General features: G+C 37.5%; 2 protein-coding genes across 3 annotated transcripts in view; one reads left to right on the forward strand and one right to left on the reverse strand.

Moving 5' to 3' along the window:
• The window catches only part of Mrps35 (mitochondrial ribosomal protein S35), a 51,623-nt gene extending 41,188 nt beyond the window's left edge, over nt 1-10,435 (forward strand). Inside the window, exon 10 of the mRNA XM_048802480.1 lies at nt 10,338-10,435. The gene's annotated coding sequence lies outside the window, so the exon portion shown is untranslated. The remainder of the gene's footprint in view (nt 1-10,337) is intronic.
• On the reverse strand, nt 702-10,308 carry Mansc4 (MANSC domain containing 4). Of its 2 annotated transcripts, XM_015493195.2 has the most exons (4): nt 10,079-10,308; nt 8,098-8,641; nt 4,782-4,916; nt 702-2,007 (listed from the first exon to the last, which is right to left on the reverse strand). In XM_015493195.2, the coding sequence occupies exons 2-4, from the start codon at nt 8,324-8,326 to the stop codon at nt 1,331-1,333; spliced, it is 1,041 nt and encodes a 346-aa protein (XP_015348681.1). In that variant the 5' UTR covers nt 8,327-8,641; nt 10,079-10,308; the 3' UTR covers nt 702-1,330. The 2 variants fall into 2 exon arrangements, with proteins under 2 accessions (XP_015348681.1, XP_015348680.1); XM_015493194.2 differs by lacking the exon at nt 10,079-10,308 and having other exon boundaries at nt 8,098-8,650.
• Nucleotides 10,436-16,226: the final 5,791 nt, after the last annotated feature.

Below are 16,226 nucleotides of genomic sequence, written 5' to 3' on the forward strand. Positions count from 1 at the left end.
TGCTTATTGACTATCTTTCAGGATTAAGATGAAGGGCCTGAAGATTAAGATCATTAGAGACTTGAATTACAGTATTCTATATTTAAGAATCTGAGTGTAGCTTGGTGTGGTGTGGTACACACCTGTAATCCCAGTGGCTTGGGAGGCTGAGGCAGGAGGATCACCAGTTCAAAGCCAGCCTCAGCAACTTAGGCCCTGAGCAACTCAGTGAGACCTGTGTCTAAATAAATCACAAAAAGGGCTGAGGATGTGGTTCAGTGGTTCAATCCCTGATACCAAAAAATAAACTAAATTTGAAAAATTTAGTGTTTAGAAGTAGGGATAAATCTGGTTTGACATTTAGACAGAGCTGAAATACCTAGAAATAGTATTTCCACCTGGGAAAAACAACTGTTTTGTTGTTTTTCTTTGGTCCTTTTGTTTAATGTGTGTGTGTGTGTGTGTGTGTGTGTGTGGATTGAACCTAGGTCTTTGCACATACTAGGCAAGTGCTCTCATATACCTAGGAAAACAATGTATACAAGCAAAGGATATAAAATAAAACTCCCAAATTTTGTTCAACAGAATAAAGGAGCTCAGAACCATACTTACTGAAAGATATCTCAGCTTTAGAAAATAAAATTAGGATTAGGATTGAGAAGGATCAATCAATTAAACATAAAAGAAGGAAGTATTTGCTTGTGGATTAATAACAATAATAGTGTGTTTTGGTTAAGCCACTAAATGATTTTATTACCACATGTGACAGTAATTTGACCTCAACTTTGAGATAAATCTGATGGTATTTTCTTCTTGGTGTCCTTTTTTTCATGTTAATTGGAAAAAATAGGTTCTTAGTCTATTGGTGATTCTGATCATGGGCTTTTGAATTAGACTGCCTATGTTTTAACTAAGTCCTGACCCTGATACTTACTAGCTATGTGACTTTAGCCAAAATGCTCACTCTCTCTTCACCTAAGCTTCCTTAGCTGTAAGATACAATAGTAATAGTATAATAATAGCATAATATTGGGCAACAATGACAGTTAATAATAGTTCATCTAACAGAGTTTCAAGGATCCAGTTAGTTCATATCCCTAAACCACTGAGAACTTTATCTCCTACATGGTACTAAATAACAACTCTAGGAGTCAGACTTTTGGAACTGTGGCAGAGGGACCACTACTCAAAAATTGAAAATAATCAAGAAAGCAGTTATGTTTACTAAACATTTTCCTTTTTAGAAATAGGAGTGACCATCCTGTATAATTATATTTTTTAATCAAACTTCCCTTGTCTTACAGAAAACTGAAAATTATTACCTTTAAAGCTTACAATCTCACAACATCTTTTAAGAGTTGTCTTTTAGCATATTATATTTTTTACTTTGCTTGGATCCTGACTTTTGCTGTCCTGGTTTATACTGGCCCTGTTGCTTTCGACAGCATCTGGTTGCCAGGATGACCATACAACAGCAAAGAAAGAGGACAGAGGTGCATAAGGCCACAGAAGCCAGCCAGGTCTTTGAAGTCACAGTTGCCCCATTAAGTGTCTCTTCTTCATTTTCAGATGTCTGGTTTCTGCTGTTGTACCCCTTGGTTTTATTTAGTAATTGCTTGCTACTGTTGAGTCGGGATGGAATAGGCATAAGAGAAAGCTTTGTGTCGATGGGCACAAAGAAAGGAGAAACAGTCTGATTGTCTGGATCACTGATTAAGTCAGTGCTTGGTGACACCATATTTACCTTGGTGGTAATGGAGTCATTCAGGGAAATGAACCTTGCCCAAAGATCTGTTGTTAATTCCTTGGAATAACCGGTACTGTTTGTGTTTACAACCAAATCTTGATGTGGGGCTGATGATGGAGCCTCTGTTGATGGCAACATACGGTTTATCGTGGTAGTTTGTTGTTTATTATCTAAATTCATAGCTTTTAGAATCCTTAGTCTATCCCACCTATCAGATGAAGAACGGGTGTTTAGATATGTGGGAGGTGATTGCTCAAAAACCAGCAAATCTGGATCCATACCTGAAAGATAAATAAAATACATTAATTCAAAGAGAAAACCTTAAGCACAAATTGGAGAAAACTGTTGGGTTTTGCCACGATGAATTATTGAACTAAGCTAAGTTCAACCATTGCAAACTCCTAAAAAGCTTAGCAATATACTAGCTTCATTTGAATTTATCTTAACTTCCAGGACATTTTCTGCTATGGACAAATTCAGCTACACCCAAGAAGGTTTTGCACAATAATAGTGTTAGTAGAAAGCTGCAGAAACAGTAACCCTTTGAGCTATGATAGAACATTTTTAAAATAAATTGATAAAATAGGATCATAATTCAAAATCAAGAGTAAAGCCTCAAATCTCATCCCTTTCCAATCCTTGAGGGTCCTGCTTTTAGTATTTCCTCTTTTGTATACTAACTCCTTTTCCTCTGACTTCCGGCATGCTCAAATCCTCTGCTTCTTTAGAGAGGAAGAAAAAAGCTCAATAGCTTTCTGATGGTCTCTGTTAAGAGACTACATGGTGGGTCTGTCTGTCTGTCTGTTTCTCTCTCTGAAATCATGCCAACATCCATCTCCTTCTTTGTTTTGCTTCTGTAGTCTTCTTAACATTCCTCACTATTCTGTCAAAATAATGTTTCTCTTGTTTTTTTGGTCCTAGAGATAGAACCCAGGGGCACATTACCACTGAGCTCTATCTTCAGCCCTTTTTATATTTTTGTTTTGAGAACAACTTAATGAGAACCTTCTCACTAAGTTGGCCAGGCTGGCCTTGAGCTTGCAGTCCTCCTGTCTCACCCTCCTGAGTAGCTGGGATTATACGTGTGCACTACCGTGCCTGGCTTTCATTTATAATTTCTTGGTTACTTGCATCTCATTGCTTTGGCTGCTCTCTGGTCCTCAATAATGCTGAGGATCCTCTTGAAATTCTTCTCGCTAGACTCCAGACCCCTTCACATTTGCCCCAGGCTCCCTGCTTCTCAATTTTACTGTTTTGCTCTCTTCTTGTTCCTAACTGACTGTATAGTTTCTACATTCTCAGTCCTTGGCCTTAAGTTCTGCTACCCCTTGACTGCTTTTTTATCACCCTCCCTCCCCCCACACACAAGAAAATTGTCCCCATCTGCCACCACAACATTGATGACACTGGAATCTATATCACCAATTTTTTTCCTCTTTCTTGAGTTCTGGCCTTGTCTCTCCAATGTCTTCCACCTGCACACCTTGTGTCGACTTAACTGAATAAGCCCAAAGCTGACATCATTACATCTGCCTCCTTGTCTCAGTCAGTGGCATTATTATTCTTCCATTGTCTCAGTCAGTGGCATTATTATTCTTCCATTCCCCAAACTGGAGTCTGCACTGGAGTGATTTCTGACTCCTTCATTTCCTTCATTCAGAAGGTAACTAAGGCTAGACACAGTGTCACATGCCTATGATAGCAAGTTTGAGGCTGGCCTGGGCAACTTAGTGAGACCATATCTCACAATAAAAAAATAAAATTGCTGGAGATATAGCTTAGTGGTAGAGTGAAAGTGTCCCTGGATTTAATCCCAGGTACAAGAAAGAGAAAGGAAGGGAGAAAATGTGAAGAAAAAGAAAGAAAGAAAGGCAAAAAGATAAGTCCAGTTCACTCTGTTTCCAAAGAAATTCCAATATTCTGGTAATCATCCCTCCTTTCTATGGCAACTATAATTACCTTGCCCAGATCTTATGCCTCTCTGACCAAATTTTCTTTCTCTTCTTTTTTTCTTTTTTTCCCCCCTCCAGTACTGGGGAGGTATATATCACCAGTCCCTTTTATTTTTTATTTTGAGACAGGATCTTGCTAAGTTGCTAAGGCTAGCTTCACACTTGGGACTAGACTTTCTGCCTTGTGCCCTGCATGTAATTTTCCTAGACTAAGGTCATCAGACTTACCATTTTAATTATGTTGTTTCCTCATTAAATGTCTTTATCAATTCCCTATTTCTGAAAAATCCCTTCTAAAACACTACTCTGTCCATAACCCTTTGGCTAACTGACCCCACCCTCTCTAGATAGCCATATTTTCACTACAACTTCAAATGTCACCATACAGTAACTACTCCAGTTTTCTTACTTTCCTATGATGTGATACAGAACTCATTTTGCTTCCTCCTGGCCTTTTCCAAGGACTCCCCACCACCACCTGCTGAATAAAATAGCTCTCATTAGTCTGCCCTTCTTGGAGCCTTTGTAATGAGGCAGTATCAAATATTTTTGTACTTAGTTATATCTTTTACACTAATTGGAAGACTTGTCACATCAACAAGATTATAAGGAACTTGAAGGCAAAGATATGGCCACAGTTTTCTACAATGTTGAACCCAGCCTGGAGCATTACGTTTTCAATGAATACAAATACCCCCTTTGTATTTTGATGACAAAACATTTTCTTCAGAATCCTTGTATTCAGTGTCTATAAACCTCAAAGCTGCCATTTATTATTTTCTTTATTTCTTAGCATCACCCTTTGCCACTATAGTAGAAATGCCTAATTTGGCTCTTGTTGCAAGTTCATGAAATACAACGCTTTAGCTTTTGTTCAATTGCATATGACTTGTGATTGTCTGGAATGAATTCATCCCTGTTGAATGTGCCAAACTAAAGGGAATTTCCTTCCAGTTTTCTGCCCTGAATATCCAAACCATTTCCAGGCAGATTCACTGGAAAATAATGATTTAGGGACGTAACACAGAGCTATTGCCAGGATATATGCTTCTACTAGAGTATTACCAACATTCTTCAAAAGTTCTGAAATATATCATCATTACCATCTGTTATGTTGTACAAAATGGCACTGGTCCCGGGCTCTAATATGCAGCTCTCCAAGGTTGGGCAGTGAATATGTAGGCAGTTGACATTGTCATGAATAGGATCATAGAAGAAGACAGCCAAATTACAGGAAACTGAAAAGGAAAGAGACAAAGTACATCTGTAGAAGGTCTTGATTTCCATCAGTTTGATGATCTCTGAATAACTTACATTTCTTTCAGAAATACTAGATTAACACTATATTGCAGAACTATATTCAGACTTTTTTTTTTAATGTACTAGAGATTGAACTCAGGGGAACTTAACATTGAGCCACACCCCTAGCCCTTTTTATTTCTTTTTATTTTTTATTTTAGAAGTCTTGCTGAGTTGCTTAGGGCCTCACTAAGTTGCTGAGGCTGACTTTTTTCTTTTTTGGGTTCTGGTCTGAGAGAACTTTATTTACAAAAACAGGTGGTAGAATATTTTTACAAATGTTTTAATTTGTTCTAATTCATTATACATGATAGTAGAGCTGAGGCTTGGCTTTGAACTTGTGATCCTCCTGCTTTAGCCTCCGGAATCCCTAGGTTTACAGGTGTGTGCCACCATACCTAGTTTATGTTCACACATTTCACAGAACATTATGAATTACTGTAATGGCATTTATGAATATTAAAAAAATGCCTTTTGAAAGGAAAACATCCCTTAATTTTCTCTAAGTAATCTTTCACACATTCCATTCCAGTTGGATGTCTAGAATCATTATTTTCTAGTCTCAGTATTTTGTATTCATGAAAAATTTAATTGGCTACAAAAATCTCTGGGGACTTATATTGGTTTCTGGGTGCAATGACCTCATAGAATGCTAAGATGCTGAGGCCCACCAGAGAGAGAAATAGGAAAATAAAGGAAAAAATTCTGTAACCTAAGAAGAGGGAGTAACAGGAAGGGCAAAAGAATAATGATATTACTGGGAGAAGCCAAATGATGGAAAAGCAGCAGGCCAAGTGACCCTGACTACAGGTGTGCACTAGCCCTGTGTGCAAAAAAATTACATCCAAGGAAAAGCCTAATCAGTGTCAATTAGAGTGGCAGGCCGTGGATATGCAGCAGCATTGGCACACAGATTGTAGTGATGAAGCACATCACTTGCTCATGCTGTTTCCCCTTTTCTAATCAAATTTGTTCCTCAAAAATGTGCTATTTTCTGGAAAACCTGAAGTCAGATTTGTTGGATGCAAATCTTCAGTCAGATTATCTATCTTCCCTAAAATGCAACAGATTTTGCTTTTGTTCCAGTGTAGTCATAACCATGTGAAAAATTCGTTGGCCAAGAGGTATCAAATTATTTAATAAAATTAGACTAGAGAGGGGCAGTTTATGGTTACCAGACCCCAGAGCACGTCTTAGCTGTGGAATCGCTGCTGGTAGAAGCTGTATCACTTCTGTGTAAGGTTAACTATAAGGAGTGGCATCTCCACCATTACTTCTGGGACACCCTCAGCTTTCTGCATCCTTTATTTTTCCAGAAGAAGAAAGAATAGGACAAAAGTTAATGAATAATACATTGCTAATACATTACAGATTATAAGTATAATCTCTAAGGACTGTGAGGTAAAGTTTTAAGGGAAAGGTATTAAAAAATTCAAATTTAAGACATTTAAATTTCTGACAAGAAAGTAGTTTATGCTGTAGAGAACAGTTTTTAAAGATTTTTTTTTAATACTCCAGGTGTACATTTCAGAGTCCCATTTCTGAGCATGATTGTGGCAGTTGAAATTTCTGGCTTCTAGCTAAAATCTGGGATATGCCTTCCTGCCCTTTCCTGTTCTGAAGGAAGAAAGCCACAATGTGGAAGCTACAGAGGCTCTAGGATTGTGGAATTGTCCTAGATCTACAATAGCCCTGATAATACAGGGGCCACAGGCCTTGGGCATTCATGCCTTGGGAAATTTCAGAAAATGTACAGCCCCTCCCGTCCCCCACTTCCCCTCAGTGGTGGCTTATGAGAGTTAGAAGCATCTGGAAGGTAGAAATTTGGATCAACTGTCATTTTTAAAAGAACTCCCCTTTATTAAATTAATTGCTTTCTTTGTGCCTTATTAACATTTTTCCTTTTTCTTTTGTGCTTCAGGGGATTGACCCAGGGGTATTCTACCATGGAGCAACATCTTTGTTTGAATTTTTAGTTTTGAGACAGGATCTCATTAAATTGCCCAAGCTGGACTTGAACTTTTGATCCAGCTGTCTCAGCTTCCCAGGTTATTGGGCTTATAGGCATGTGCTGCCAAGCTGGCTGTGCCTGATCAGCTTTTGAGGACTTGGCCTGTGACATTTGCTCACATTGCTGTTCCTTGATGATCTGATAATACTCTCCAATTAGCTCCAAGTTTCATTTCAGACATCTTACAGGCATAATTGGGTCAGTGGGATTGGTGAGGGTACCGAATCATGGTTAAAAAAAAAAAAAGTGTGAAATGAAAGGTACGCAGCTCAGTGTAGTGTGTGTCTAGTTTGCAAGAAGCCCTACGCTACATCCCCAGTACTGAAAAAGAAAAAGAAAAAAAAAAATGAAACAATGAAGGGAATTATTTTAGTACTGTGTTGCTTTTGTTGTTTCTTTCCAAGTAGGTTTTAAATCATGGAGGAAATGAAAAATAAATGAAAGAAATCTTTAGGCAATTGCAACTTAAAATTCTGCAACAATGAAATGCTTTCCTGATTGAAAGCCTGAATCATATCATAGCCATGATGTTTACACCCAGATTCCATATCACAGAGAAAAAATCCATTAGAAAATTTGGAAAGTATGATTGTTATTATTTGATATTTAACAAAATATTTCAAAACATGATCTAAATTCTGTATTCAATATATCCCACATTTGTCAATCCAAGCAAGCCCATTTCAGAAATCTGCTATGGTACTACTATCACCAAAAGGCATTTTGAAAAGGAAATTAATGTGAACATTTTTGAAATCATATATGTTACATTTTGGGCTATAAAAATACTAATCCTGGTGGAAATATTTTCACTTAGCACTTTTTTGAAGAAAAGAGGATTTTGTTTCTTTTATATTCTATAGCATTCTGGGACCTTACTAGATTTGTAAATTGAGCCTGCTCTGGCTCATCCTGCAAAGCCAGTCTGGTAGCTCTCTTTCTTTCTGCTAGCTTGCTCTCAGGTTCTCTGTCTCCCCCATCTCTCATCCCGCAGAATCTTCTCTGGTCCTTTTTACCTCTTCACTGGCCTTTTGCCTAAGACTCCTGACTTAGGTCTTCATTCTTGGGCATTCCCTCCTATTTTGCTCAAGTGTTTTATTGATACTCACCATCTTTCCTAAGACAGCAGCTCCTACTGCACTTCTGGCCAGTGCTCTCAGAATAATATTTCAAGAACTGGGCTCCCAGCTTCTGAGACTCTTCCAAAACAATTTGAAGACCTGGGAAGCGGCGGATCCAGCAGTCTCTGTAAAAAACAGTGGGTGAGCAGAGAGAGTCTGATGTCCATCCCATGCTTAGGAGCAGTATCACCTCGGCTGCTACCACTGCCACATGCATTTCTTTGCTGTGAAGAGAGACTCAGAGAAAGTCTGATTTCCGGACAGAGTTTAAAACTGACCATTAGGGTTTAAGCTCTAAATCTTCTGGGCTCTGAGTAAGGGTAAGCATCCTTGGGACCTTTCTGGAGAGTCATTTTGTAGAAAAAGGAGGCTGTCCTTTGCACATTGGTTTTTCTTTTGTTTCTTCCCACCTGAGCCCCAGGTGAACTTGGGATTTATGGGAGTTCTTTCCAAACTCTTTTCAGGCTATTCCAATCTTCTGTCCCTTTGCCACTTGAAGACGTAGGTTCTCTCCTCTGCTTTTCTTCATTCTCTGAAAGCAAAGAGCCACAGACACCTTTTACTAAATAAATATAAAGACAAGTGGAAATCCTAGTCAAGTCTTTCTGAGGAAAACAATAATTCAGTAGGTCAAAATCAGATAAAGGAAAGATCTGTTTCACCGGAAATAAGACATTATTTTGTGAGGTCTTCTTTATGGCTTTTAAGGAACTTGTGACCTTGGATTTTTTTTTATCAGCTATTTATTTCTTTGAATTTAAATCTGGTGTCCACTAGAAAAACAGTTTGTACATTGTCTAAGTTGTTTTGTTTGTTTTTTTACCTAAAAATCCTTGAAAGTAAATAAAATATTAAAATAAAATTTTTATTTTGGAATAATTGTAAGACCATTGAACATAGATCCTGGACCCTCTTTGAGCTCAGTAATTTTTTTGTAAAGTGCAGTCATAAGGGGTTGGGGTTGTGGCTCAGAGTAGAGCGCTCGCCTCACATGTGCAAGACCCTGGGTTCGATCCTCAGCACCACAAAAAAATAAATAAGTGAAATAAAGGTTAAAAAAAAAATGCTCTCCATTAAAAAAAAAAAAAGGACAATAAGATTTCTTCTAAAGATTCAGCCATTAGAAAGTGTTCATAATGTACATGGAATACAACACCCTTTGAAGTGTATAGTATCCAACCAAGAATAATTGTAATTTATGGTAAAAATTGTGAAGAGGTTTAAGAAGAGAATCACTGTTCTCTTTTTTGTTTTCTGATGTTCACATTTGCAAATTATTAAATGGATGACAGCTTTATGAAGTACATACAGAAAGGCATAGCATCTCTGAAACAAAGTAGTTGCTGTAGAATACACATTTCAATGGTTTTAAATATCTAAATAGTAACAGAAATACTTCAACTGCAGTGTCCAAACATTTGAGACTGCAGTGAACAATGGCTTCCTGGTTATATGATAGTTGTGGGTTCTTTATCTCAATCATGATAACTAATCATGTCCAAGCTAACAAATTAGTTTAAATCAAGAAATTGCTGCTTTCTTCTTTCCATTTTTATATAAAGCAGTGCTTCTGGCATGAAGTAATGCTACTTTAAAAAGGAAAAGGTGAAACTAATCTTCCTGATCTTTGATCTGTGTTTCTGTCAGACCTTTTTGCGCAATAACTTATTTACCTCATTAACCTACTTGACCCCAAAATGTTAACATTATTCAAATTTTCATCTCTCCATGTGTTTTCTAATTATAGATAGCCTACTTATAACTTTAACTTTTTAGAAACATATATTAATGGGGAAAATGAAGAAGAAAACATTTAAGACTGAATAACTTTAAAAACCATTTGACTTGATTTGGAGGAAAAATGATATCACATATTAACTCCTAACTTTGCATAAGCCACATGAAATACACTAAAAATAACTATATTATTCTAATAACTTCTTACAGAAAGAAAGTTTCAGTTGCTTACCTGCTAACAGATTGTTCCACCTGTTCTGAGGGGAGAGGGAAAATAGATTTTCTAATGGCAAAGCAAGGGACAAATGAGTAACAAAAAAATCACTCTCTGTTTTTCATGAAATTCCATAGTTATTTCTATTAAGAACTGCCTCAGGACATAACTGGAAACTCTACTTTCTAACTTTGTGACCTCCAAATCTTTTAGTTACATTAAATGCAGTCTTTTGTGTTTGATATATAATTCCTTAAAGTTCTCTTGTTCCCTGCAGGGCTAATGGAACAATCCACAATTGTTAAAGCTGGCAAATGACATTTGAACGAAGATCAAAGTTTCATATTAAAGGATTTACAAGTTCCAATGCCAAAACAAGATTTTTATTTTTAAAAACACATTGTGTGTGTGTGTGTGTGTGTGTGTGTGTTTGCATAAATATTAAGTCTGGGAGTGAGTAACTTCTTCAGGCTAAGTATTCTGAAAAGGAAAGATAGAAACTGGACTGCAGAGACTAGGATGGGGGGACAGTCCACAATACTCTCAAAACTTGTTTATGTGGGACAAAATTGCAGAAACTAGGGAGCAACTGCAACTTTGAATCAAATTGGTATATAGCTTTTATTACAAATCTTATCAATTGTCCAGAACAATTACACTATTACAATGCGGTGATACATTATAATTATTTCCAATAGGATGCTCTTGAGAGGGGCTGGGAAATTAGATTCATATCTCAAAAAGCACTTAATTTCTGCCAACAGAATGATTCAGTTGCTCTGGTATGGGGACCAGGATTTTTGTTTTTAGAAGTGCCCCAGTTGATTTCCTATGATGTTTAGAAAACACTGATCTAAATGACTGAAATAAATGGAAGTTTATAGGAGGATGCTCACTTTGAATTAAGTAGAGTCATTTTAAGAACATGTACTTCCTTCATCTTATCTAAATCACCCCATGTTTCCATGAAAGAAGGACATTTCCATTTTGCCTGTTTAAAAAAAAAAAAAGAAAGAAAATTATTCTAGGAACACTGGAGGGACAGAAAAAAAAAAAACCACTAAAAACAAAAACACCAACAAAAAACAGAGATGAGGGGGGTACAGTGACACAGGTCTGTAATCCTAGCAGCTCAGAGGCTGAGGTAGGAGGATTACATGTTTGAAGCCAGCCTCAGAAACTTAGCCAGACCCTGCCTCAAAATAAAAATAAAAAGGACTGGAGATGTGGCTCAGTGGTTAAAGCACCCTTGAATTCAATCCCTGATTGATTTTTTAGTAGTGAAGTAAAAAGCATGTATTTGCTATATTCAAAAGACATTTGAAAAACAGTAAATATTTCACCCTTAAAGTTTTGAATTATGTTATTTATTTAACATTTTAATTTCATTAAATTGTATTTAAGGGGTTGGGGATATAGTTCAGTTGTTTGAGTGCTGGCCTAGCATGTACAAGGCCCTGGGTTCAATCCCCAGCACCACCAAAAAAAAAAAAAAAAAAAAAAGTATTTAAAGATGAATCCTGAGAAATAAAAATATGTCATTAATTTTTCTTTAATTGTTTTGGCTTTTACTAAATTGATGCATAGTCACTTTAAGAATTCAAGCCATATAGAAACATGTGAAAAGAAATAAAAACCTTTAAATATCTTGTTATCTTAACATCTTGATAAACATCTTTCTGGACATATCTATTAAAATCATATATGTATATAAATACATAATATACATATATGTGTAGTTTTACATAAAATAATTTTATATAAATTAAATTGCAGATTTTTTTTAATGATACTGGGAATTGAGCCCAGAGACTCACATACTAGGCTAGTGTTCTACCACTGAGCCACATTCTTATCACCTTTATTTTTTAAATTTGAAATAGTTTCTCACTAAGTTGCCTAGCTAGCCTCAAACTTGAGAACCTACTACCTTAGCCTCCTGAGTCACTGGGATTAAAGGTGTGTGCCACCATGCCTGGCCTACAGAACATATAATGTAGTAGGCTCGGGCTGGGGCTTAGTGGTAGCACACTTGCCTGGCATGTGTGAGGCACTGGGTTCGATTCTTAGCACCACATACAAATAAATAAAATAAAGGTCTATCAACTACTAATTTTTTTTAAAAAAAATCTATTGTAAAATTATGTTTTTTAGTGCCTTTAAAGAATGATCTACATTGAAGTTATAATGGTTATATGACATTTCTTTTTGTTCTTTCCTTTTGTTTTTTCTTGTGCTGGAGATTGAACCCAAGGATGTTCTAATTCTGTGCTATATCCCCAGATGTTTCAATTTTTATTTTCAGACAGGGTCTCACTACGTTGCCCAAGCTGACCTCAAACTTGGAGTCCTCCTGCCTTGGCCTCACAAGCAACTGGGATTACAATCATGTGCTACCACTTTACCTTTTTTGTTATTTTTGTTTTTTATTTTATTTTATTTTTGTAGTGCTGGGAATCAAACCCAGAATCTTCAACACGCTAGGCAAGCACTCTACCACTGAGCCATATCCCAGCCCCTCATTCTTTATCCACACCAAAAGTTACTCTGCACCACAGCTTTCTCAGCTATAAAATATCCTCCAAATGGTATTGTAATCCACAAAGATCACTTAACAACAGTGCCTGGCACATAATAAACACTCAGTAAATCTTAGCTACTATTATTATTATACATTGTGTTGGTTTCCAATTTTCTATTACTAAAAGCAATACTATGACTAAATTAAAAGGCATATTCTCCTCAAATTCTTAAATAAACTGCCTATGTTTGATCATTACTTTGGTCTTTTATAAAACACAGTGATGAAAAGTATTTGAAATGAATTATAGTTTCAACAAAGGCCAGTCTTTATTGTTCAATGATCAGTCAATAACTGACCTATATAATTATACCTCTAGTTATATAAAAATATTTTATAAAGTTTAGAAATGATATTTTAGGTCTTTTTAAAATAAAGGTTTCACAATTCTAGATTAGCAGAAAACGTATTATGTGGTTTGTTGAAATGATTGATCTTTTAAGATGCTTCCAGTCCTAAATGATGTTATTGTCATGTTGGGGACCAAAAGGCTTGCAGGATCAGTGTCCAGTGTTGTCAGACTAACACCCCAGATTCCCTGTCCAACCTGATCTAGCCCTGATAATATTACTGTGCTTGAATGCGCATCATTCATTGAGTGTGATTTTTCAGTCTGCTTAAAAAGGCAAGAAAATACCAGTCTGAGGCATATCTATGACAGCTGGGAAACAAAAGCATCTATTCGTGAAAGATTCTAAAGAGTCAGAGGAGAGTCTAAGAGCTCATTCTTGGGGCTGACTCACTGCATCCTGCATTGTCTTTGAATGAGGCACAAATCCATCCCAAGTCCAAGTCCCTTTGATACAGGGTCTCCCAGCCAAAGACTCCCACCTAATGCTGAATAGTGGATGTTGCACTTTACCTTCCCAAAGACTCTGCTAAATCCTCGGTCACTTACCTGGCGCTCACCGCAAAACCCCACCATATCCGAGGATGTCTCACTGCTATCTCAATGAGAATGGAAGTGTGAGGCCAGTGTGACAATGGAGTTTTATCAGTAATGATTTCCAGGCCAGGTGAAACAAGGGGAAGTGTTCAATAGACCCGAGAAAGAAACCTAACAAAACAAGTCCTAGATCCATATTTGGTTCTTCTGTTTTTACCAAAGAAGCCAGAATCTACTAGAATTTTTCCAGTCCCTTATTCCTGGTGTACAAAAAATAAACGATGATAACACCTTGCCATGAAGCAGCTAAATTACTCATTCAGAAGCACAGAGGTAGTATATTGAAAGAATTTCATGTTTTACCAGGATGACTTTTTTTTCTCTCTGGTTTTTAACCCTTCTTCCCCTTCCCCACATAAAATGCTTATTGGCATAGTAGGATGCATCTTCAGTTTGAAGTAGGGGAATTTTATCTATGAAGAAGATGTTATTTAACAACTTGTTACTCAAAAAGAAAGCTGAAGTTTATAGTTTGACAAATAAATGTGGGCTGGGGATGTAGCTCAGCAGTAAAATGAATGCTGCCTGAGGACCAGGGTTTGAACCCCAGCACTCCCCCCCCCACACACACATACAGAATTAATTTTTAAAAAATACTGCTGGGTGCAGTGGCACACACCTGTAATCCCAGAGATTCAGGAGACTGAGGTAAGAGGATCTAAAGTTGAGACCAGTCTCAGCAACTTAGCCAGACCCTGACTCAAAATAAAAAAGTAGCTGGACGTGGTGGCACATGCCTATAATCTCAGCAGCTCCGGAGGCTGAGGCAGGAGGATTGAGAGTTCAAAGCCAGCCTCAGCAAAAGCAAGGCACTAAGAAACTCAGTGAGACCCTGTCTTAAATAAAATACAAAACAGGGCTGGGGATGTGGCTCAGTGGTCCAATGCCCCAGAGTTTAATCCCTGGTACCAAAAATAAATAAATAAATAAATAAAGTAAAAAAGGGTTTGGGATGTAGCTCAGAGGTAGAGCACCCCTGGCTTCAAGCCCCAGTACCCTGAAAAAAAATCCAAATACATATTCTAAGTTGAGGACATTTGGTTCTGAAATCTTGGTCTGGGGAGGTTTTGAAGACTTTTTTTCATAAGATAAATATGTGAACACAAATTTCTCTCTTATAATCTTTACCCCTCCTTCTGTATTTTGTCTAAAGACCAAAAAAAAAAAAAAATACAACAAATTTAAATATATTAACTGGATTTTATTTTCAATTCTAGAACAAGGCAACACCCTGATCAATAAAATACAATGAGTGTTCTGTATTAGCCAAGCAAAGGAGGTTTGTTTCATGGTCAGAAAAGGACCAAGGAAAGCAGAATCAGAGAACACAAAATAGATAGGTAACTCAGTTACTTTTCTTGTAAAGGTGAAAGCAGGGGTACTTCCTCATTATGTCAGCTACAGTTGGCTTCTTTGGAGATTGGTCTCTTCTCTCTCCTGAGATGGAGAACTCTACTGAGATCAGCTAAGGAACTTAGTTTGGACTTGGTGAGGTGGAACTTCAGCATGAGTTTGTGCATTTTGGTTTGAACTAGTGCAGGAGCTCAATCCAAACCAATGGTCTCCTGAAAATTTTATTTAACATATGTTCAAAGAACAGTACAACAATATAAAGATCTTAATAGGCTTGATTTTCAATTCTAGAATCCAGCAACATTTCATACTATAAATTAGAATAAGTGTTCCCATGGTGGGAGCAAAGGAAGCTGGTTTTATAGACAGAAGGGCCTGAAGAAAGCAGAAGCAAAAACCAAAGCAGATCAGTCACTTCAAAATTACTCCGTAAAGCAGAATACCAGGAAAAAATAATGCTGACTAGTTAACATCAGGCTATTTCAGGTTACCTATTTTGTGTAAGAATTCTGTCAACTGGAACTGGCTTGTTTGGAAATTTGGATGTTATCACTCTAATCCTGATTTCTTGGAAGGTCAGAAAAACAGCTTAGTTTCAACTTGACACAGAACTTCACTCTGACTCCATTTTGATTTTTTGCCTGGTCTGTTGGGGCCTAGAGCAGAAGCTCAATCCAAAATAATGGTCTCTTCTCGTTTGTAGATAACACCCCAATCTAACAATAGTTTTCTCTACCCTCTTCTAGGATTCATTTATGTCTCATAAGCAACACAAGAAGGTCCTTATTATTTGGAGTAAGCCTTCTTACTCCCATGTTCTGGAAGATGGGGAATAATTGGTCTTCCCTAACAGTCTTCAGTGGATGGGGTATGGGTATGTAGGGAAGAAAAAGTCACCCCTGTAGGCAGATGTGAGCATAAGCGGCCAGACCTCTGCCCGAAGGTAACATTCCGTATTGGTTAGCCCAAGCAACCTGAAGCAGGAACCTGTTACCAAGATTTTAGAAGAAAAAAGGCACGCGACCTAACTTTATTTAGCTAAGTTGTACTTCCATCTTTCTTTTAATAACATAGAGAAGACAAGGAGCCCCAAGGGCAAATGCACTGCCCCCTACTCCCCACCCTGTTGGACCCGTGCACTGGGCACCTCAGGAGCTGAACCCTGCAGAACCTGGGGCCAATCTTCCTGGGCCTTCTGCAAGATGGCTTCTACACGACAAACACAGACCTAGGTGCCAAGGTCCAGTGACGATTTAAGTGCCTCTCAGCCCATGATGCCGATTGGG

Source organism: Marmota marmota, unplaced genomic scaffold (assembly GCF_001458135.2).
Source record: "Marmota marmota marmota unplaced genomic scaffold, marMar, whole genome shotgun sequence".
NCBI lineage: Eukaryota > Metazoa > Chordata > Mammalia > Rodentia > Sciuridae > Marmota > Marmota marmota.

Excerpts from the sequence above, each read along its gene's own strand:
- Mansc4 (XM_015493195.2), bottom strand. The coding sequence starts at position 8,326 with ATGCATGTGGCAGTGGTAGCAGCCGAGGTGATACTGCTCCTAAGCATG. Across the intron at positions 4,917-8,097 it reads CTGCTGTCTTAGGAAAGATG|TTTCCTGTAATTTGGCTGTC; the intron begins GTGAGTATCAAT and ends TTTCCTTTTCAG. Across the intron at positions 2,008-4,781 it reads TTTGTACAACATAACAGATG|GTATGGATCCAGATTTGCTG; the intron begins GTAATGATGATA and ends TTTATCTTTCAG.